This window comes from Oncorhynchus gorbuscha, linkage group LGY, assembly GCF_021184085.1.
Source record: "Oncorhynchus gorbuscha isolate QuinsamMale2020 ecotype Even-year linkage group LGY, OgorEven_v1.0, whole genome shotgun sequence".
NCBI lineage: Eukaryota > Metazoa > Chordata > Actinopteri > Salmoniformes > Salmonidae > Oncorhynchus > Oncorhynchus gorbuscha.
The window spans coordinates 1950651-1974863 of record NC_060199.1 but is presented as its reverse complement, the minus strand read 5'-3'; the positions used below and the strand labels follow the sequence as shown (position 1 = coordinate 1974863).

Here is a 24213-nt window from a genome sequence, read left to right as displayed (position 1 = left end):
GGTATAAAGGTCCAGTACCACTTAATGTACACCCTTCCTCTGACCGGCCATGTCTCTTTTCCTTCCCTCCGCACCCTCAAAGAAACATGCTGATGCTTCTCAATGGCATTAGAACAGAAATGCAATAAAGAACGAGCAAATAACTCGTGATTGGGTAAAAATGATAGTCCTATAAATGAACACATATCCTTTCCTAAATTACAGCCATCCCATTCTCATACATTTTCAAACTAAAAATAAATGTTCCCTTTGTGTTTTGTCTTTAACTTATGTAGTGTAAGGGTTTTTTCAGTAAGAAATTGTGATAATCTACTTTCCCTTCCACAGAAGGCAGTCACTCCTCTTGCCAGTGGTCATCCGAGACACTCCGTTCAAACGGTCTTTCGGGCCGTCAGAACTCGTACGATTGACCCTAAGCCCCAACTGCGAAAGCCTGAGTGAAGAAAGAGGGGAAGAAACAAATGATAAAACACAGGTGGCACCTTGATTGGGGAGGACGGGCTCATAGTAATGGTTGAACATGGTTTTGGGTTTGATACCATTATGAGCCAAACTCCCCTCAGTAGCCTCCTGTGCATCATATTTCCATGAACATTAGATGGACTAGAGTTTAAAGATTGCACAAGTTCAGATATAGCTTTCACACCTTTTCGTGCCACTGTAGGAGAATGGCACTGCTATTGTCGGAGGGCTTCTCGAAGCCTCTATATATGTACTTCATAAGCAGGTCCACCCCGCTTCTGTCAAGAGACTTGACGGCTGGCTCAATATCACTTGACTTAAATGATGTCAACACTCTCAGCACTATTGCCAGAGCCCTTTCCTGAAAGACAGAACAAGACAGCAAGAAAATATGTTTACAAAAGTTATTTACATTAGTGCAGATTCCCAAGAGAGGCAACATGTTGGGGATGCTTGCTAAGCCTCTCCTGCAATGAGCTAGCATTCTACACCAATGTTAATATAGACGCCAAGCACACTTCATGACCAAAATTATGTGGACACCTGCTCGTCAAACATCTCATTCCAAACTCATGGGCATTAATATGGAGCTGGAGCTGCATCCACCAAACCCAGATTTGTCCTTTAGACTGCCAGATGGTGAGCGCGATTCCAAAGAAAAAGTTTCCACTGCTCCAGAGTCCAATGGCAACAAGCTTTACACCACTCCAGCCGACGCTTGGCGATCTTCGCTGCTCGGCCATGGAAACCCATTTCAAGAAGCTCCAGACAAACAATTATTGTGCTGACGTTGCTTCCAGAAGCACCATCGAGAGCATCACTGCCTGGTATGGCAACTGCGCGGCCTCCCACCGCAAGGCACTACAGAGGGTTGTGCGAATGGCCATGCTGGGGGGGCCAAGCTTCCTACCATCCAGGACCTCTATACCAGGCTGTGTCAGAGGAAGGCCCTAAAAATTGTCAAAGACACCAGCCACCCTAATCATAGACTGTTCTCTCTGCTACTGGAGCTCCAAGTCTAGGTCTAAGAGGCTTCTAAACAGCTTCTATCCCCAAGCCATAAGACTCCTGAACATCTAATCAAATGGCTACCCAGACTATATGCCCCCCCACCACCACCCCTCTTTACACCACTGCTACTCTTGCCGTCAACTATGCGTAGTCACTTCAATAACTCTACCTACATGTACATACTACCTCAACTAACCGGTGCCCCGCACATTGACTCTGTACCGGTACCCCCTGTATATAGCCTCGCTATTGTTGTTTTACTGCTGCTCTTTAATTTCTTGTTACTTTTCTCTTACTCTTGTCCGTATTTATTGAAACTGCATTGTTGGTTGGGGGGCTCGTAAGTAAACATGTCATTGATCATACCAGTTGTATTCGGTGCATGTGACTAATAAAATTTGATTTGCGTTTGGAACTCTGTAGTGAGTGTTGAAACGGAGGTCAGATGATTTTTACGCACTACAGCACTCAGCAGTTCCGTTCTGTGAGCTTGTGTGGCCTACCACTTCGCGGCTGAGCCGTTGTTGCTCCTAGACATTTCCATTTCACTTACAGTTGACCGGGGCAGCTCTAGCAGGGCAGAAGTTTGATGAACTGACTTGTTGGAATGGTGGCATCCTATGACGGTGCCACATTGAAAGTTATCGAGCTCTTCAGTAATGCTTTTCCAATGCCAATGTTTTCTAAGGTCGATTGCATGGCTGTGGGCTTCATTTCATACACCCGTCAGCAACGGGTGTGGCTGAAATAGCCGAATAAACTCATTTGAAGGGATGTCCACATACTTTTGTATATATCGTGTACCTTCCCACAAAGTTTTTTATTTCACCTTTATTTAACCAGGTAGGCAAGTTGAGAACAAGTTCTCATTTACAATTGCGACCTGGTCAAGATAAAGCAAAGCAGTTCGACAGATACAACGACACAGAGTTACACATGGAGTAAAACAAACATACAGTCAATAATACAGGATAAACAAGTCTATATACAATGTGAGCAAATGAGGTGAGAAGGGAGGTAAAGGCAAAAAAGGCCATGGTGGCAAAGTAAATACAATATAGCAAGTAAAACACTGGAATGGTAGTTTTGCAATGGAAGAATGTGCAAAGTAGAAATAAAAATAATGGGGTGCAAAGGAGCAAAATAAATAAATTAATTAAATACAGTTGGGAAAGAGGTAGTTGTTTGGGCTAAATTATAGGTGGGCTATGTACAGGTGCAGTAATCTGTAAGATGCTCTGACAGTTGGTGCTTAAAGCTAGTGAGGGAGATAAGTGTTTCCAGTTTCAGAGATTTTTGTAGTTTGTTCCAGTCATTGGCAGCAGAGAACTGGAAGGAGAGGCGGCCAAAGAAAGAATTGGTTTTGGGGGTGACTAGAGAGATATACCTGCTGGAGCGTGTGCTACAGGTGGGAGATGCTATGGTGACCAGCGAGCTGAGATAAGGGGGGACTTTACCTAGCAGGGTCTTGTAGATGACATGGAGCCAGTGGGTTTGGCGACGAGTATGAAGCGAGGGCCAGCCAACGAGAGCGTACAGGTCGCAATGGTGGGTAGTATATGGGGCTTTGGTGACAAAACGGATTGCACTGTGATAGACTGCATCCAATTTGTTGAGTAGGGTATTGGAGGCTATTTTGTAAATGACATCGCCAAAGTCGAGGATTGGTAGGATGGTCAGTTTTACAAGGGTATGTTTGGCAGCATGAGTGAAGGATGCTTTGTTGCGAAATAGGAAGCCAATTCTAGTTACAAAGTTACATGAATGTCAGATGAAAGTCTTGGCCCCTCACCTTTACTGCTGGACTCTTAGTGTTGAGAGGAGGGTTCCGCAGAGCAAGGTGAAAAGCGGTCATCGTGTCACCTGTGCATTAGTCGGTTAAGGAACTTAACACCGTCTATTGCCATATCCTAAATAGGTTTGAAGGGCAGTAACATTGTACTTCTCCACATTCTCCCCCCCCCCCGCCGCCGCCGCCACCACCAGAGGCAAAAGAAACCTGTTTAGGCGAGGTGCTGGCTAACGGAGTAAGAAAAGGAGAGCCTCACTAGGCGCTCAGATGCAATCATTTCAGAACCAATGTTTTGACAGACAAGTGGTCTTAATCAGGGTATAATGACAACCTAATGCTGGTCACGAATTGATATACATTTAAAAGACACACAGGTGCCTGCAATCATAGCCGGGTGTGGCTTGATTTCATTGGTTGATTTACAGAAATGGAAAAAAGAAAAAGCAAACATCCCACCATATAATCATAGAAACACACATTTACAATGGATAGAAAAAATATAATAATAAGAATGGCTTCAGATCATAAGTCTACATTAAGACTAAAGGGAGCAAGGGTCTCTAAATGAAAGATCCAGGTGGCATCTCATTTTAATACATTGTCAAGGTCACCCCCTCTCCTAGGGAAGGTGATGTATTCAATGCCGATATACCGAGGGAACGAAATGGAGTGGTTTGCTTCCAAAAAGTGGGCTGCAACTGGGTACGTCAAGTTTTTGCAGCTAATGGTGCTACGATGCTCAGAGATTCTTTTCACCAAATTAAATTGTATTAGTCAAACACATATTTAGTAGATTTAGCAGTAGCTATATGGTTGTGTTTCTAGCTCCAACAGTGCAGTAGTATCTAACAATTCACAAATCTAAAAGTTTAAAAAATATATATTGGGACGAGCAATGTCAGTGGTATTGACTAAAATACAGTAGAATAGAGTACAGTATATACATATGAGAGGAGTAAAGCAGTATGTAAACAGTGGCCAGTGATTCCATGTATATAGGGCAGCAGCCTCTAAAGGTGCAGGGTTGAGTAGCCAGGTGGTAGCCGGCTAGTGAGAAGCAGACCGACATCAGAGGGTGTTGATGCCATCCATTTCAAGAGCTCACATAGGTGTCTGATCATACACAGCCGGTTCCAGCTCACCTGACCAGAGTGGTACCTCCTCAAATGGAGAAAGATGACACACTGAGAATGAAACGCAGAGAGATAGCTATTGTGCCTCACAATGTGAGGCACAATAGCTAACAATAGCCTCAAGCAAATCCTCTACTGGTGTCATTGCCCTGAATGTGGCTCACTCGAAATAAAAACATCCCTCATAAGAGGGCCATGAAGAACCTCCTGACACCCTGCAACTCCTGTCTCACCCAAATCAAACGGCATAGTGATTCCCTCATTAACAGTGCAGCAGCTGCTGGTGCTTTGCATGCTAGCTATAGACAACTCTGTTTAGACATAACTAAGTTACCCAGCTAACGAGTAGCTAGAGTCTCGGGTTCAGATAGCTCTGGACTAGGATAGTTCAGCCAGGGATATCCTCCAGGCATTGGCTAACCAGCAACCTAAACCTATATAGTTGCATAACATCAGCTAACTGCCTAGAAAGATACATGTCAACACGAGCAGAAATTAAATGAGCATTTTGATTTGAGTTGAAAACAAAATCCATTATCAAATCACATCGGCTGTTAGCTCGCTAGCACATTTAGCTACCGACCATGGGGGCATGAACGTAAAGGATATATCCTGATGAGGTTTTCTATCTCCGTGCCGTCCGGTCCCTGATTATCGACAGCCTCGTCGTGGTCATCAACGAATTTATTCTCATCAAATTCATCTATGTCGAGTTTCCTGAATCGCGACGAAAGAGTGTTTTTCGCCATCAGAAACAGTAGCTAGCAAGCTAAAGCTAGTCCTACACACAGCGCTGTTGCAGGGTACTTACAGGGTACTTGCTCTGGATCGGTTCTCCTGCTATCTAGCAACCACCGTCTTCGCTAACGGTGTTCCGATTGTAATTTGTCTAGATAATATTATCTGCCAGTGTTACATTATTTCACCACCATGTACCTAGCTAACTCGTTTGACACGCAATAGTGTTGCCTAAATTGTTTTCACTCAGGTGAAGCCAGCGGCACCCGTCGTCAATTCCGAGTCAAATATACATTTTTAATCCTTCACAATAAGAGTACTGCTGCCATGACAGGGAGGGGAAGCAGTAACGGATTACATTTAATCAGTTACATGCAAACCAATCACAAAAAAAAACTAATTGTGATCAGATTAGATTATTTTACAAACTAGATTACTTCTTGGATTACTTTTAAATTCAGAAAGGAGAAGAAAAAAAATGACACCACTCTGTTTTCTCAACTACATTCAATGCAGTATTGAAAACAGGTACAGGTTTAAATTCGTTGCACCTGAGCAAGTCTGACTACAAGTCAGAGACCACTATGATGATACAAGCGTTTCATGGATCCTTTTTGTAGTCTTCTAATGCCTCAAGGGGAAAGTCATCCAAAAGTAATAAAAAGTAATCAGATAACGTTACTGAGGTTGTAATCCCAGAGTTACGTTACTGATTACAATTTTGGACAGGTAACGAGTAACTTTAGCAGATTACATTTAGAAAGTAACCTACCCAACCCTGGATAGTGCAGTATACAGTAGTACACCATTGTCATTCTAGACTAGAGATGCGCAATGTCTTCATACTTGATCAGGGGAAACACTGGAGAAGTGCTTGGGCTCTCTTCGAAGAGAGAAGTTTGTTCAGCTCAGTAAAGCCTCAAACATAAATTGAGTATACAAAACATTAAGAACACGTGCTCTTTCCATGACAGGTGAATCCAGGAGAAAGCTATGATCCCTTATTGATGTCACCTGTTAAATCCACTTCAATCAGTGTAGATGAAGGGGAGGAGACATGTAGATTAAGGGGAGGAGACAGGTTAAAGAAGGATTTTTAAGGCTTGAGACAATTGAGACATGGATTGTGTATGTGTGCCATTCAGAGGGTGAATGGGCAAGACTGAAAATGTAAGTGCCTTTGAACGGGGTACGATAGTAGGTGCCAAGCGCACCGGTTTGTGTCAAGAACTGGCATATTATAACTGCAGCGCTGCTGGGGTTTTCACGTTTAACAGTTTCCCGTGTGTATAAAGAATGGTCCACCACCAAAAGGACTTCCAGCCAACTTAACACAACTGTGGGAATCATCGGAGTCAACATGGGCCATCATCCCTGTGGAATGCTTTCTACACCTTGTAGAGTCCATGCCCAGACTAATTGAGGCTGTTCTGAGGGACAAAGGGGGAGGGGGGAGGTGCAACTCAATATTATATATGCCATTTAGCAGACGCTTTTATCCAAAGCGACTTACAGTCATGTGTGCATACATTCTACGAATGGGTGGTCCCGGGGATCGAACCCACTACCCTGGCGTTACAAGCGCCATGCTCTACCAACTGAGCTACAGAAGGACCACATTATTAGAATGGTGTTTCTAATGTTTGGTATACATCAACCAATAGAAAACATCAACCACTAGAAGCTGTGTGCACACTTAGTCTAAAGTTTGCGGGATTGTTTTACTTTTATTTAACTAGGCAAGTCAGTTAAGAACAAATTTTATTTACATTAACGGATTACACTGGCCAAACCCGGATGACCCTGGGCCAATGTGCACCACCCTATGGGACTCCCAATCATGGCCGGTTGTGATACTGCCTGGAATCGCACCAATCTATAGTGTCTGTAGTGACACCTTTAATCGGCCATTCCAATTAATCGGTCAACCTCTAGTCTTGACACTCAGAAATGGGAGTTGACACCGGGAGTCGACATGCAAGGAATTGAGGAATCAAGCATTTTGGAGTCGACTCTCCAGTACTACGTTATCGTCGTTAACAGTTGGAAAAATGGCAGCGAAAGACAAGTGACCGCAGCGAAGTCCCCTATGGCAATACTTTGACAACTCACATGAGAAAGAAATGCTAACTTTGTGAGGCGCAATTGAGGTACAGTAATGGTAGTACTAATGGTGGTGCGATCTCTAGTGGTGTCTACTAACCTTCGGGCCAACTGGGGGCCCAAGGCTGGTTAGGAGACACCGGTACAGACACTTATGTAATTGTGATGAACTGAGAGAAAATTAGGGTGGCACTGTAATTCATGAATCATATGCTGTGTTCCCTGCTCCTCTGGTCTTATCTCTTTCCCTTTCGTTCTTTTACACTCTCACACCTCTTTCTTCCTGTTTTTAAAATGCACACCAGATGTGCATTAAAGTACAGATTTTTTACTTGTATTTCTAATCAATTACAATTCTAATATTTATAATGCATGTATTATGCATTTATAACACTTGGATAATTCACTTTCAATAAAACGTTTCACATTCTCTACTGGTTGAAATGAAATCTCTCACTTGATGAAATACTACAGCTATCCTGTGTCCTCAGATCAATGCAAATGAAGGAAATGTGATATTGAGATGAACCGATTATAGAGTATTTACATGATGCATAGGAAGTGTAGTGTACTGTTTTTTAAATTCTGTTTCTGTATGTATGAAGTACAAATCAGCCTTTAACAACTTAAATCATGTTTCTAGTCTATTGCATATGTATATGAGTACACAATGTGTATCCGTTGATGTCCCAGGACCAGGATTGGTAAAGTGTATACTTGTAATACTGTACATACTTGCAGACACAGCATCACTGGCATTCTTTTTACTCCTGGTGTTGGATAGGACTGACCGAAAATACTTCACAGACATTCATACCTGAACCGCACCTTTATTTGCCAAGGTAGAGTACATGATCAGTGAATATAGTCAATGTACAGGCAACAACTTTTTTATTATTTTATTTAACCTTTATTTAACCAGGCAAGTCAGTTAAGAACAAATTCTTATTTACAATGATTGCCTACCAAAAGGCAAAAGGCCACCTGCGGGGGCTGGGGATTAAAAACAAGGATTAAGTAAATAAAAATATAGGACAAAACACACATCACGACGAGAGACACTACATAAAGAGACCTAAGATAACAACATACAGTGGTTGCTCCTTTAAAAGATGTGAGCTTACACTGCGGGACTCAGAGGTATCCAGCGTCATGGCTTCATTGCTCCAGACCACCACAAGGGGGAGTTAGAGAACTCATTATGGATTTGGGTCCCAAGGTTTTCATATGACGAATCATATCGGGTGGTTCCAATGACAAATTAGACACGAGCCATCCGTCGCTGGTGACTTTCTTCAGCAAAGATGGCTGACAAAACATTACGGTGGAAGCAAATGCAAGTAATTATAACGACATAATGAGTCAAGCAAAACATGTACAATTGAGAGGAATATGTTAGTTAATGTAGATTGTGCATATTTTTTTGTCAAAGTTCATTTACAAAAATCGCTATTTAGCAAGTTAGCTGACTATCTAACATTAGCCAGCTAGCTAGTGTTATGACATAAGTATGACATTGTAATTCGTGTTGTTTAATGTTTTAGGGACTCCTGAGAAAACCAGGCTATCGTCATGTGAAACAGTGGATGTAAAGAATCTAGCTAGCTAAAGCTAATTGAATGTACAATTGTGTAAGCTTGCCTTGTAATGCATCTGAAGTAACATAGCTAGCTAACTATTTACTTGCTTATTATGTAGTGGAGGATAAAAATAACTGTATGCCTATGGATGTGCACATTGAATATATGCTGTGTCTGCATGTATGTATTAGAATTATACACTTTAACAGTGTTTACCACTCCTGCTCCTGGGACATCAATGATTACACATTGTAACTATGCAATAGACTAGAAACATGATTTAAGTAAAGGCTGATTTGTAATTCATATATACAAGGAAAAAAACAGTACACTACACTTCCTATCTAACTGCATCTGCATTCATCTGAGGACACAGGATAGTACTTCAATGAGACACTTAATTTCAACCAGCGGAGAATGTGAAACGCTTTATTGAATGTTCATTATCCAGGTGTTCTAAATACATAAATTCATTATAATTATGGTCATTGTAATATTATATTATAAATACAAGTTCATTCTGTACTTCAATGCACATATGATGTTCATTATAAAACGAGTAAGAAAGACGAGGTGGGGAGAGAGCTAAGAACAGAGGCAGACAGCATATGATTAATGAATTACAGGGCTACCCTAATATTCTCTCAGTTCATCACAATTACATAGAGTCTCTAGCAGTGTCTCCTAACCTAACTGACTGGGCTCCCAGTCAGCCCGAAGGTTATCTTAAGAGCGGGTGAGGTGGTCGATGACCGGACTGGCTTTCTCTCTCATCTCAAATTATACCTGCAGACGAGAGACAGGTGGATAGAGAGAGAGCATGATGAAGCCTCGTTTTTTATTTATTCTAACACGGTCAGTCATCATCATCATCAGGAGGTGAAATACAAAACTGCCCCTGGATCATTAACTCTGGGACTACTACATCTCTTTAAAAATACTTCCTGTATAATATAAACTGACCTTGGATCATTAACTCTGGGACTACTACATCTCTTTAATAATACTTCCTGTATAATATAAACTGACCTTGGATCATTAACTCTGGGACTACTACATCTCTGTCTGTATTTCAATGTAAAGCATCTCTTTAATAATACTTCCTGTATAATATAAACTGACCTGGGATCATTAACTCTAGAACTACTACATCTCTGTCTGTATTTCAATGTAAAGCATCTCCTTAATAATACTTCCTGTTGACCCGACCAAGTGACCTCTCACCTATGATAATGCTGTGCCCTCTGTGTCAGCCTGTTCAGATGCGGGAGGTGTTCATCAATACAGCTGATATAACCTAGAGGATTTAGGGAGAAGGGGGAGAGGGATGAAGTAAATTCTAGAGACTTATTGTGCGTGTGTTGTCTCACCTGGTGTCCACACTAAGTGACTACAGAGGACTTTATGCTGAAAAACAGACACATGAGGACAAACAATAGAAGATAATGTCATTATTAAACTTTTACATTACCAGATCACAAATGAATACATAAATACCATTTGAAGCTTGATGATGACTTGATCATTTGAATCCGTTGTGTAGTGCCAAGGCAACAGCTGGTGAGGCGTCAGGTTTGCCTCTGTACTTAAAGGGGGATTACTCCAACTCTCTGTGAAATGCTGCAGATCTGCCCGCAGACGAGGTAGGAACACATATCCCACACAAAAGAGGTGGATAGAATTCGACAGGTCAAGGTAGCCTTCTTCCTCCAAACTGTGCAGCAAGTTGTGATACTGACGTGGCACATCATTTCAAACATCTCTCCATAGCGTTCCACTCTAACAGAGACTAGGGGGGGGGCATAATCTCTGTGGTCCTGTGGTCTTCCACCATGAATAGTGAACACTGAGGTGGGTCCGAGGTTATAGAAATGCCGGTTCTGTGTGCCTCTGTGATTGGTTACTGACTGTATGTGATGCAGACACCTATCGGAGTGTACCTGAAACATTTAAATATAGAGGGCTATGTGTCTCACCACTTGGTTATTACAAGGCTAACCCCCAGGGAAATCAAGACTTGGCAGCAACAGGGGCTTGATAGTCCAGTGAAAATGACTGTGTGTTCATGTGGTGTAAATCTGAAAATGAGCAGCTGACATTTTAAGGTGATTTTCATAAATGCAGGTGAGACAGGTTCCATGTACAACAAGACAGGCAGAGATGGAGAAAAAGAACAGAACATTTGAATTACCTCTGGTTATGGACACTTTTGCCACAGTAAAGCTTCCACGGCCTGTTCCTCGGACAGTGAACATCTGTAAATATCTACATTTTCGACCCCTTGATCAGCTCTCTCTCTGAAAGTAAAGAAAATTGCTTAATTTTTGTAGATATGAAAATAATAACTGAGATATAAAGCAGCAGATGTCATTTTCAGGTATACGTCAATACAGCACAGAAAGCTGAACACCAGACTGGTATTGTGGTTGTTCATTAGGTGATGGGAAATATGCCTAACACCAGACTGGTATTGTGGTGATGGGACATATGCTGAACACCAGACTGGTATTGTGGTTGTTCATTAGGTGATGTGAAATATGCCTAACACCAGACTGGTATTGTGGTGGTTCATTAGGTGATGGGAAATATGCTTTACACCAGACTGGTATTGTGGTGATGGGACATATGCTGAACACCAGACTGGTATTGTGGTTGTTCATTAGGTGATGGGACATATGCTGAACACCAGACTGGTATTGTGGTGATGGGACATATGCTGAACACCAGACTGGTATTGTGGTTGTTCATTAGGTGATGGGACATATGCTGAACACCAGACTGGTATTGTGGTGATGGGACATATGCTGAACACCAGACTGGTATTGTGGTGATGGGACATATGCTGAACACCAGACTGGTATTGTGGTGATGGGACATATGCTGAACACCAGACTGGTATTGTGGTGATGGGACATATGCTGAACACCAGACTGGTATTGTGGTGATGGGACATATGCTGAACACCAGACTGGTATTGTGGTGATGGGACATATGCTGAACACCAGACTGGTATTGTGGTTGTTCATTAGGTGATGGGAAATATGCTGAACACCAGACTGGTATTGTGGTTGTTCATTAGGTGATGGGAAATATGCTTTACACCAGACTGGTATTGTGGTTGTTCATTAGGTGATGGGAAATATGCCTAACACCAGACTGGTATTGTGGTGATGGGACATATGCTGAACACCAGACTGGTATTGTGGTGATGGGACATATGCTGAACACCAGACTGGTATTGTGGTGATGGGACATATGCTGAACACCAGACTGGTATTGTGGTGATGGGACATATGCCTAACACCAGACTGGTATTGTGGTGATGGGACATATGCTGAACACCAGACTGGTATTGTGGTGATGGGACATATGCTGAACACCAGACTGGTATTGTGGTGATGGGACATATGCTGAACACCAGACTGGTATTGTGGTGATGGGACATATGCTGAACACCAGACTGGTATTGTGGTGATGGGACATATGCTGAACACCAGACTGGTATTGTGGTGATGGGACATATGCTGAACACCAGACTGGTATTGTGGTTGTTCATTAGGTGATGGGAAATATGCCTAACACTAGACTGGTATTGTGGTTGTTCATTAGATTATGGGAAATATGCTTTACACCAGACTGGTATTGTGGTGATGGGACATATGCTGAACACCAGACTGGTATTGTGGTGATGGGACATATGCTGAACACCAGACTGGTATTGTGGTTGTTCATTAGGTGATGGGAAATATGCCTAACACTAGACTGGTATTGTGGTTGTTCATTAGATTATGGGAAATATGCTTTACACCAGACTGGTATTGTGGTGATGGGACATATGCTGAACACCAGACTGGTATTGTGGTGATGGGACATATGCTGAACACCAGACTGGTATTGTGGTGATGGGACATATGCTGAACACCAGACTGGTATTGTGGTGATGGGACATATGCTGAACACCAGACTGGTATTGTGGTGATGGGACATATGCTGAACACCAGACTGGTATTGTGGTTGTTCATTAGGTGATGGGAAATATGCCTAACACCAGACTGGTATTGTGGTGATGGGACATATGCTGAACACCAGACTGGTATTGTGGTGATGGGACATATGCTGAACACCAGACTGGTATTGTGGTGATGGGACATATGCTGAACACCAGACTGGTATTGTGGTGATGGGACATATGCTGAACACCAGACTGGTATTGTGGTTGTTCATTAGATTATGGGAAATATGCTTAACACCAGACTGGTATTGTGGTTGTTCATTAGGTGATGGGAAATATGCCTAACACTAGACTGGTATTGTGGTTGTTCATTAGATTATGGGAAATATGCTTTACACCAGACTGGTATTGTGGTTGTTCATTAGGTGATGGGAAATATGCCTAACACCAGACTGGTATTGTGGTGATGGGACATATGCTGAACACCAGACTGGTATTGTGGTTGTTCATTAGATTATGGGAAATATGCTTAACACCAGACTGGTATTGTGGTTGTTCATTAGGTGATGGGAAATATGCCTAACACTAGACTGGTATTGTGGTTGTTCATTAGATTATGGGAAATATGCTTTACACCAGACTGGTATTGTGGTTGTTCATTAGGTGATGGGAAATATGCCTAACACTAGACTGGTATTGTGGTTGTTCATTAGATTATGGGAAATATGCTTTACACCAGACTGGTATTGTGGTTGTTCATTAGGTGATGGGACATATGCTGAACACCAGACTGGTATTGTGGTTGTTCATTAGATTATGGGAAATATGCTTTACACCAGACTGGTATTGTGGTTGTTCATTAGGTGATGGGAAATATGCCTAACACTAGACTGGTATTGTGGTTGTTCATTAGATTATGGGAAATATGCTTTACACCAGACTGGTATTGTGGTTGTTCATTAGGTGATGGGAAATATGCCTAACACTAGACTGGTATTGTGGTTGTTCATTAGATTATGGGAAATATGCAATATGCATACAAAATAATATACTTACCTTCCTTGAAAATCCATCTATTACTGCTAAAGATGACAATATTGTATCTTGAAAAGAAGCATTGGAATTAAAAGTGAAATGTTTAACCTATTAACCTGCTTGATTATTTATGTATTACCAGTTGATGAAGAACAACTCCCATTTCATACATCATTGAAAAAATGTCTACGAATAAGTAATGATACCTGCGCCATCTACACGCTGCAAAGCCTCTTCTCCATTGTACACGATGGCCCACTGCTCTGAGACTTCCTTTGACCATTCTAATGCCCTCATGGGACATCTTTGCCTTAATGGTCCTGGCTTTCTGGTCTAACTCTTCATCTGACCTATCAGAATAGCATTCCCCGACAGACATATTGTGTTCTTTCATCCCTCTGTAAAAAACATCTAACCGTTACACTGTCATGAAATATGATTATATATCGACTATGAAACATATGACATAGCTTGCTTATGAGTTGTCATGAAAGAAAGTTAGATTAATTCAACTGAAAACGGCGAGAACAGGCGATCGTAGCTAAATGTATTTGGTTAGCTTGAGAATAATAATTGCATGATTTATCATTCTACGGTATGCATGTATGTAATATAGTAGAATGTTATGAACCGACACTGAATCGTAGGAGCTAACTACTAGCTATGAAAAAGTTAGACGGAAGAACGCCCAGCGCTGCTTACCTGAGATGCCATCACCACACAGTCAGTCCTTCTTTGTAGGTGTCCGCTATGACTTCCTTTGTGTCGGAAAGAAAGGCTGAACATTATTGGTTGTAGCCAAACTGACACTCAAAAAATGGCCAAAATGGAGGGTGGTTGATAGCGAAATATTTTGTTTTGTTTTCAAATACATTTTTTGTTCTCAATATATTTTGGGGGAATAAAATGCATTAAGTTTTGCGCTCTATTACAAAATATTTGATTGCAAATGTTTTTGTTGTTGCTTTGAAGCCTAGTTTTTTCTTTCAGAACAATTATTTTTGATTGAAAAGAAAAAGGTTGTTTTCAGATTTAATTTTGATTGAAAGAAAAAGGTTTTGATCTCGAAAAAAAGCCAGTCAGGTGGGGAATGACGCATGGAAGAGGTCGAGGAACGAGATGGGAGTAACAACAATTTGTTGCAAGTTGGGGAGGGGGGCTAATAGCTGAACGTTAGACTATTCAACCTTTACTAAAGAATAGTCTAATAGCCGAGCTAGGTGTGAACCCCCCCTCTCCTATGTGAAAACGCCCCTCTCCTATCACAGACCGGATTTGCCCTAACGACCAAGGTGGAGTTAGAGCACTGATTATGCTTTTACATTTACATTTACATTTAAGTCATTTAGCAGACGCTCTTATCCAGAGCGACTTACAAATTGGTGCATTCACCTTATGACATCCAGTGGAACAGCCACTTTACAATAGTGCATCTAAATCTTTTAAGGGGGGGGGTGGGGGTGAGAAGGATTACTTTATCCTATCCTAGGTATTCATTAAAGAGGTGGGGTTTCAGGTGTCTCCGGAAGGTGGTGATTGACTCCACTGTCCTGGCGTCGTGAGGGAGTTTGTTCCACCATTGGGGGGCCAGAGCAGCGAACAGTTTTGACTGGGCTGAGCGGGAACTGTACTTCCTCAGTGGTAGGGAGGCGAGCAGGCCAGAGGTGGATGAATGCAGTGCCCTTGTTTGGGTGTAGGGCCTGATCAGAGCCTGGAGGTACTCAGGTGCCGTTCCCCTCACAGCTCCGTAGGCAAGCACCATGGTCTTGTAGCGGATGCGAGCTTCAACTGGAACCAGTGGAGAGAGCGGAGGAGCGGGGTGACGTGAGAGAACTTGGGAAGGTTGAACACCAGACGGGCTGCGGCGTTCTGGATGAGTTGTAGGGGTTTAATGGCACAGGCAGGGAGCCCAGCCAACAGCGAGTTGCAGTAATCCAGACGGGAGATGACAAGTGCCTGGATTAGGACCTGCGCCGCTTCCTGTGTGAGGCAGGTTCGTACTCTGCGGATGTTGTAGAGCATGAACCTACAGGAACGGGCCACCGCCTTGATGTTAGTTGAGAACGACAGGGTGTTGTCCAGGATCACGCCAAGGTTCTTAGCGCTCTGGGAGGAGGACACAATGGAGTTGTCAACCGTGATGGCGAGATCATGGAATGGGCAGTCCTTCCCCGGGAGGAAGAGCAGCTCCGTCTTGCCGAGGTTCAGCTTGAGGTGGTGATCCGTCATCCACACTGATATGTCTGCCAGACATGCAGAGATGCGATTCGCCACCTGGTCATCAGAAGGGGAAAGGAGAAGATTAATTGTGTGTCGTTTGCATAGCAATGATAGGAGAGACCATGTGAGGTTATGACAGAGCCAAGTGACTTGGTGTATAGCGAGAATAGGAGAGGGCCTAGAACAGAGCCCTGGGGGACGCCAGTGGTGAGAGCGCGTGGTGAGGAGACAGATTCTCGCCACGCCACCTGGTAGGAGCGACCTGTCAGGTAGGACGCAATCCAAGCGTGGGCCGCGCCGGAGATGCCCAACTCGGAGAGGGTGCCAATCCACTACTGTCTCTAACTGACAAAGAATGGGCAATATAAACCTACCTACCTCATGAAGCTAGTTGAGCGAATGCCAAGAGTGCGCAAAGCTGTCATCAAGGCAAAAGGTGGCTACTTTTAAGAATCTAAAATATTTATTTTGATGTGTTTATTTTTTTGTAGATTACTATATGATTCCATGTGTTATTTGATAGTTTTGATGTCTAAAGAAAGATCCTTGAATGAGTGGGTGTGTTTTTTACTGGCACTGTATATACGACTTGCATCCTTGGCACAACAAAGTTCTAGTATATTCTACCACAATCCATAGGCTTCATTAATGCCATTCAGACTGTTTTGAAGTCGATAATCAATCAGCTATGATAGCGGAGTACTGAAACAAAGGAAAGAAGAGGAACCAACCACACAGATTATGGAGCTCAGATGTAAAACAGAAATGTAGCACTCAAATGGGCTTCAGTTCAATAGTGCAAGACAAGCTGGTCATGTAATTCCACTGTTTAGGAGGTGCATGAATGAGAGATTTACTTAAGCCTTTGTAATATTTTGTGTTATGAACTGTTGGGCCCTGTCTACTTCTGGTATTAGAATGTGTCTGGTGATATAGGATTGTGGCCAAATAGAGTGTGAATAATATGCAGTGGCATGGTCATCTATAACCTGACACAGAGTGTGGTAGGATGAAAGTAAGGGAGTCTGGTACGTGTCCCAGCAAAATACACAGTGGGTGTACGCCGTACTGGTAAAACATGTAGGCTATTACTGAAGGCTATTACAGCATGAGTGAATGGACTTGAAAATTGGTGGTATAGTCTATGCTCCAAAATCCGATGTGGCTCGATCAGAACACTGAAATTTTGCCAAGGCAGAGATAGTTGCGGACAGCATGTGGAAGAATACATTCTAGCCTAATGACAATTGCCAAATGTCATTACACTTTTCGGTGTTTTGTGTAACAGATGTCTCTTTCCATTCACGACTGTTTAGAGCAGTGCTTGACTTGGACTGGAATTGGGTGCCGGTACTGTTTATATTTAGGTGCAAGAGCTCCACAATATTTTTGAGATAATATTCTATACGAGGAACAGGAGCTCAAGCAATACATCATTTGGAGGTTCGATACTCTGCTCCGGTGAACTCCAGCCCAAGTCGAGCATTGGTTTGGAAGCTGGAAATACACTACATTGACAAAAGTATGAGGACACATGCTTGTCGAAAACCTCATTCCAAAATCATGGGCATTAATAAGAGCATTAGTGAGGTCGTGCACTGATGTTGGGCGATTAGGCTCTCAGTTGGCATTCCAATTCAATCCAAATGTGTTCGATGGGGTTGAGGTTAGGGCTCTGTGTAGGCCAGTCAACTTCTTTCACTCTAATCTCGACAAACATTTTTTTGTATGGACCTCGATTTGTTCACGGGGAAATTGTTGTGCTAAAACAGGAAAGGGCCTTCCCCAAACTGTTGCCACAAAGTTGGACGCACAGAATCGTCTAGAATGTCATTGTATGCTGTAGAATTAATATTTCCCTTTACTGGAACTAAGGGGCCCAGCCTGAACCATGAAAAACAGCCCCAGACCATTATTCCTACTCCACCAAACTTTACCACTGGCACTATGCAGTCGGGCAGGTAGCGTTCTCCTGCCAGATGGTGAAGCGTGATTCATCATTCCAGAAAGTCCAATGGCTGCAAGCTTTGCACCACTCCAGCCGACGCTTGGCATTGCACACGGTGATCTTAGACTTGTGTGCGGCTGCTTGGACATGGAAACCCATTTCATGAAGCTCCTGACAAACAGTTATTGCACTGACTTGCTTCCAGAGGCAGTTTGGAACTTGGTAGCGAGTATTGTAAACGAGAACAGACAAGTTTTACACACTACGTGCATCAGCACCAGGCTGTGAGTTTGTGTGACCTACCACTTCACGACTGAGCCGTTGTTGCTCCTAGACGTTTACACCTCACAATAACAGCACTTACAGTGGACTGGGGCAGCTCTAGCAGGGCAGAAGTTTGACAAACTGACTTGTTGGAAAGGTGGCATCCTATGACAGTGCCACGTTTAAAGTCACCGAGCTCTTCAGTAAGGCCATTCTACTGCAATGTTTGTCTATGGTTGTGTGCTCAATTTATTACACCTGTCAGCAATGGGTGTGGCTAAAATATCCGAATCCACTCATTTGAAGGGGTGCCCACATTCTTCTGTATACAGTGCTATCAGAAAAGCATTCAGCCCTCTTGGCTTTTTCCATATTTTGGTACGTTACAGCTTTATTCTAAAATGTATCAATAATAAATCCTCATCCATCTACACACAATACCCCATAATGACAAAGCAAAAACGTTGCTAATTTATTTCAAATAAAAAAATGTATCACATTTACATAGGTATTCAGACCCTTTGTTGAAGCACCGTTGACAGTGATTACACCATCGTGTCTTCTTGGGTATGACAGTAAGATCTACACAATTGTGTAAAGTACTTAAGTAAAAATACTTTAGTTTTTTGTAGTAGTATCGGTTCATTGCTATTTCTATTTTTGACAACTTTTACTTTTATTTTTAAAGAAAGTATTGTACTTTTTATTCCACACATTTTCCATGACAACCAAAAGTACTCATTACATTTTGAATGCTTAGCAGGACAGGAAAATGGTTACATTCACACACTTATCAAGATAACAAGTTGACATCCCTACTGCCTCTGGCCTGGCGGACTCACTAAACACAAATGCAGTTGGAGTGTGCCCCTGGCAATCCGTACATTTTAAAAACAAGAAAATGGTGCCATCTGCTTTGCTTAATATAAGGTATTTTAAATGATTTATACTTTTATTTTTTAACTTTTGATACTTAAGTATATTTTATGAATTACATTTAGTATATTTAAAACCAAATACTTTTTAGAAGTATTATTTTACAGGCTGACTTTCACTTTTACTTGAGTAACTTTCTATGAAGGTATCTTTACATTTACATTTACTTTTTCTACCACTGGGTCTACCACCTGTTGTATTCAGCGCAGGTGGCAAATAACATTTGAATTCACATTATGGGGTATTGTGTGTAGATTGATGAGGGGAAACAATGATTTAATCCATTTTAGACTAAGGCTGTAACGTAACAAAAACATTTGCCTCTTAACTTTTAAAATGTATTATCCTGTTATTGTGGAAAACACAACCAGTCATGATGTTTTCATCTGATAGTCAAACAATCACTTCAAATGGCTCCTTTACCAGGTTACACATGCACGTTCATCCACTTGTGCATGTGTAGCCTAGTACGTGCATGTGTAGCCTAGTACGTGCATGTGTAGCCTAGTAAAGGAGCCCTTTGAAGTGATTGTTTGACTATCAGATGAAAACATCATGACTGGTTGTGTTTGCCACAAAAGTTAAGTGACAAATCTTTACGACAAGGCCAACAGAGATCCTATTTAATTAATAGGGATTCTATATGTAATTGTCTTATTAGGCTGATTAAAAATGTTTGGTGCATGTGCACATATAGGAGGTCCAGTATGGGGGTACTGGAAGTTAGTGTACTGATAGTCTACTAGCATATTTAGCCAAACACATTGAGCAAGGCAATGACGTTTGTTGAGTTATCTACAGAAAGAGCAAATGTAACACTTTCCCCCAACAAATTTGTCAATGCTTCACAGTTTTTCCTTTAGTGTGTATATATCCATCTCTGCCACAGTTATCAGTGCATCCTGAGAAATGGCGTTTTGTGCAGAGATTCTATCTTGAAAACATAGTGGAGGATTGGAAACGGAAACGGTTGGAAACGGTCTATTCCTTCTCACAATAAAATGTCAATGTGGATTATTCATTTTAATTTTATTCAGTGTTCTATTGTTTATCATGCAAACACCCTACAGTGCGCTACATTCAATCTCTACAGTACGCTACCACCACCTAGTGGCAGAAGGTCTTCTTGACGCCCCATTCTGAAACCCTGCTGTGATATTTCTATCTTCCTCTCAGACCCGAGTGGACATTCCGTGTGTGACCAGTGCAAGCCAGAGTACCAGGGACCCCACTGTGACCAGTGCCGGGGTGGATTCTACAACGCTGACAGCATCTGCCTGCCCTGCAACTGCAGCGGGAACGCCGACCCCGGGACCTCACCCCCGCATCTGTAACTCAGAGTCCACCCACTGCCTGAGCTGCGTCTACAGCACCACAGGGAAACACTGTGAGCACTGCGCAGAGGGCTACGTGGGTAGTGCCATCATCCAGAGTTGCGAAGGTCAGAATCATTTTAGAATAATTATCATCGTCATCTTTGTTCAATCAAGCACCTTTTCATGAGGCAAACCAGAGTGCTTGAAGGCATTAACTCTGTTAGAGTTAAATTTAACTCTCTTACTATCTGTGTTCAATTAAAGGGACATTTCACCACTGCTCTATTTCACTATACATTTCCCTGAATATGTTCTTAACATATCATATATGTAATACACATTGTGGATTTCCTCACTACACACAAATACGAACGCTTCTGCATCTCACCGCTAAGGCTATCGACATTTCCTTGTTGTAAGCAAACCACAATATCCAGAATTCCTAGTGATTACAGGACGTAGAACCGCCCCGGTGGATACAGTTGATTTGGAGAAATATCTATTTGTATCCAGCCCTTTCAGCCAGAGGATTTTGAAATGGAGCTGAAGTCTCAACTCATGGGGAGCCCAAGTCGTTGAACATTGAAAAGTGATGCTATTCCATCGATTATCCTCTTCACCTTCAAAGAGGAAGATATTCAATCAGCAAACATCAGCATAGCAAAAATAAGTTGAGCTGAGGTATCTAAACTAAAATCTAGCTAGCTAGCTAGCTCTCACATTCCAACGCAAATCAATGTAATTAGCCAGATGCTATCTGGCGATGTGATTTGTAACTCCGTAAGCTAATGTGTCTAGCCGTGTCTGAATCCTGGCTTAGGAAGACCACCAAAATTCTGAAATCTTCATCCCTAACTACAACATTTTTAGACAAGATAGAATGGCCAAAGGGGGCGGTGTTGCAATCTACTGCAAAGATAGCCTGCAGAGTTCTGTCCTACTATTCAGGTCTGTACCCAAACAATTCGAACTTCTACTAAAAAAACAAGTCTCTCATCATTGCCGCCTGCTATAGACCACCCTCTGCCCACAGCTGTGCTCTGGACACTATATGTGAACTGATTGCCCATCTATCTTCAGAGCTTGTGCTGCTAGGTGACCTAAACTGGAACATGCCTAACACCCCAGCCATCCTACAATCTAAGTTTGATGCCCTCTATCTCAAACAAATTATCAATGAACCAGACCTGACTGCCCTTAACCAACACAAAAACATCCTATGGTGTTCTGCGTTAGCATCGAACAGCCCCTGTGATGTGCAACTTTTCAGGGAGGCTAGAAACCAATATACACAGGCAGTTAGAAAAGCCAAGGCTAGCTTTTTCAGGCGGAAATTTGATTCCTGCAACACAAACTCAAAAAAATTCTGGGACACTGTAAAGTCCATGGAGAATAAGAACACCTCCTCCCAGCTGCCCACTGCACTGAAGATAGGAAACACTGTAAACACAGATAAATCCACTATAATTGAGAATTTCAATGAGCATTTTTCTACGGCTGTCCATGCTTTCCACCTGGCTACCCCTACCCCGGTCAACAGCACTGCACCCCCCCACAGCAACTCTACCAAACCCTCCCCATTTCTCCTTCTCCCAAATCCAGTCAGCTGATGTTCTGAAAGAGCTGCAAAATCTGGACCCCTACAAATCAGCCGGGCTAGACAATCTGGACCCTTTCTTTCTAAAATTATCTGCCGAAATTGTTGCCACCCCTATTACTAGCCTGTTCAACCTCTTTTCGTGTTGTCTGAGATTCCCAAAGATTGAAAAGCTGCTGCGGCCATCCCCCTATTCAAAGGGGGGGGACACTCTTGACCCAAACTGCTACATACCTATATCTATCCTACCCTGCCTTTCTAAGGTCTTCGAAAGCCAAGTCAACAAACAGATTAATGACCATTTTGAATCCCACCATACATTCTCCGCTATACAATCTGGTTTCAGAGCTGGTCATGGGTGCACCTCAGCCACGCTCAAGGTCCTAAACAATATCTTAACCGCCATCGATAAGAAACATTACTGTGCAGCCGTATTCATTGACCTGGCCAAAGCTTTCGACTCTGTCAATCACCATATCCTCATCGGCAGACTCGACAGGCTTGGTTTCTCAAATGATTGCCTTGCCTGGTTCACCAACTACTTCTCTGATAGAGTTCAGTGTGTCAAATCAGAGGACCTGTTGTCCAGGCCTCTGGCAATCTCCCCCTCTGGCAGTCTCCCACTACTACCTCTCACCCTACTGTATTTATTTATTTTGCTCCTTTGCACCCCATTATTTATATCTCAACCTTGCACATTCTTCCACTGCAAATCTACCATTCCAGTGTTTTACTTGCTATATTGTATTCACTTTGCCACCAAGGCCTTTTTTTGCCTTTACCTCCCTTCTCACCTCATTTGCTCACATTGTATACAGACTTCTTTTTCTACTGTATTATTGACTGTTTGTTTTACTCCATGTGTAACTCTGTGTTGTTGTATGTGTCGAATTGCTATGCTTTATCTTGGCCAGATTGCAATTGTAAATGAGAACTTGTTCTCAACTTGCCTACCTGGTTAAATAAATATGAAATAAAAAAATACAAAATAAATGTTAGTTTGGTCATGTTACGTTAGCTACAGACTTTCACAGAGGCTAATTTGACTGTGTGTTCTATATAGAGTCCAATCCCATCAACATCAAGCTCAGCACCAGGAACAAGTGTAAGTCACCTTTGCTAAATTTTTCCATGACACCAGAATGAGCAAATACATATACTGGAGCTATGCATAAACAAGGTCCGTGTCTTGTCGTCAGAGTTGGTCTGGGTTAGGGTTTATAAGTAGGCTACAGTAGTTTTCTTGGTTTTATGGAGGTTGATTGTTCGATGGTGTGGGTGACTGACTGGTGTCTGCTGACTGGTGTCTGCTGGGCTGGGTATTGTGTGTGAAGGTTAGTATGCATGATCTATTGACACGAGGGGGGTGGGTGGATATAGTACCTTGTCTGAGTGTGTATTGATGGGGACAAAGTAGTAAAATGTTGGCTAATCACTGACTAGTGTCCTACAGACTAATCCTACTGCTGCTGATGACGACCTTGACACCAGCTTTAGTAGAAACGAACCTGTAGAACCATTGGATGAAAGCTTTCAGGTGGGAACAAGCTCAAACTCAACATCATTAGACTCGGAAACAAGCTAGGACAGCCAAAGGTATTTATGAAAGCACAATACCCTCTTGAGAAAACAAAATCTCCAATACACTAAACTGTCTACAAGCCAAGTGCTCCTCAAACTTTTCACACCCTTGCAGTCAGTTTTTTGGCATGGGGGAGAGGGGCTGTTAGTGTGCTCTTCTAGCCTATGCACTTGATTGTTGGTAGTGCTTGTCTACTCAACAGCACAACCAATGAGAGTTTACACAAGTCAAAGCCCCCACCCTCAAACGTTTCACATTTTTGCTTATGTCCATTTGGAAGACCCATTTGCGACCAAGCTTTAACTTCCCGACTGATGTCTTGAGATGTTGCTTCAATATATCCACAAAATGTTCCATCCTCATGATGCCATCCATTTGTGAAGTGCAGCAGTCCCTCCTGCAGCAAAGCAACCCCACAACATGATGCTGCCACCCCCGTGCTTCACGGTTGGGATGGGGTTCTTCTGCTTGCAAGCCTCCCCCTTTTTCCTCCAAACATAACAATAGTCATTATGGCCGAACAGTTCTATTTTTGTTTCATCAG

General features: G+C 42.5%; 1 protein-coding gene and 1 long non-coding RNA gene across 3 annotated transcripts in view; both read right to left on the bottom strand.

Moving 5' to 3' along the window:
- The window catches only part of LOC124016660 (actin-related protein 2/3 complex subunit 5-like protein), a gene marked incomplete in the record, with an annotated part of 10935 nt that extends 5475 nt beyond the window's left edge, over nt 1-5460 (bottom strand). Inside the window, 4 exon segments of the mRNA XM_046332201.1 lie at nt 1-433; nt 647-823; nt 3266-3338; nt 5008-5460. Coding sequence (XP_046188157.1) covers nt 413-433; nt 647-823; nt 3266-3338; nt 5008-5147 — 411 coding nt within the window.
- Nucleotides 5461-9246: 3786 nt separating this feature from the next.
- On the bottom strand, nt 9247-14352 carry LOC124016665. Of its 2 annotated transcripts, XR_006835422.1 has the most exons (5): nt 14013-14352; nt 11011-11116; nt 10317-10447; nt 10044-10116; nt 9247-9605 (listed from the first exon to the last, which is right to left on the bottom strand). It is a non-coding gene; the product is annotated as an uncharacterized LOC124016665 (long non-coding RNA). The 2 variants fall into 2 exon arrangements; XR_006835421.1 differs by lacking the exon at nt 14013-14352 and having other exon boundaries at nt 11011-11286.
- Nucleotides 14353-24213: the final 9861 nt, after the last annotated feature.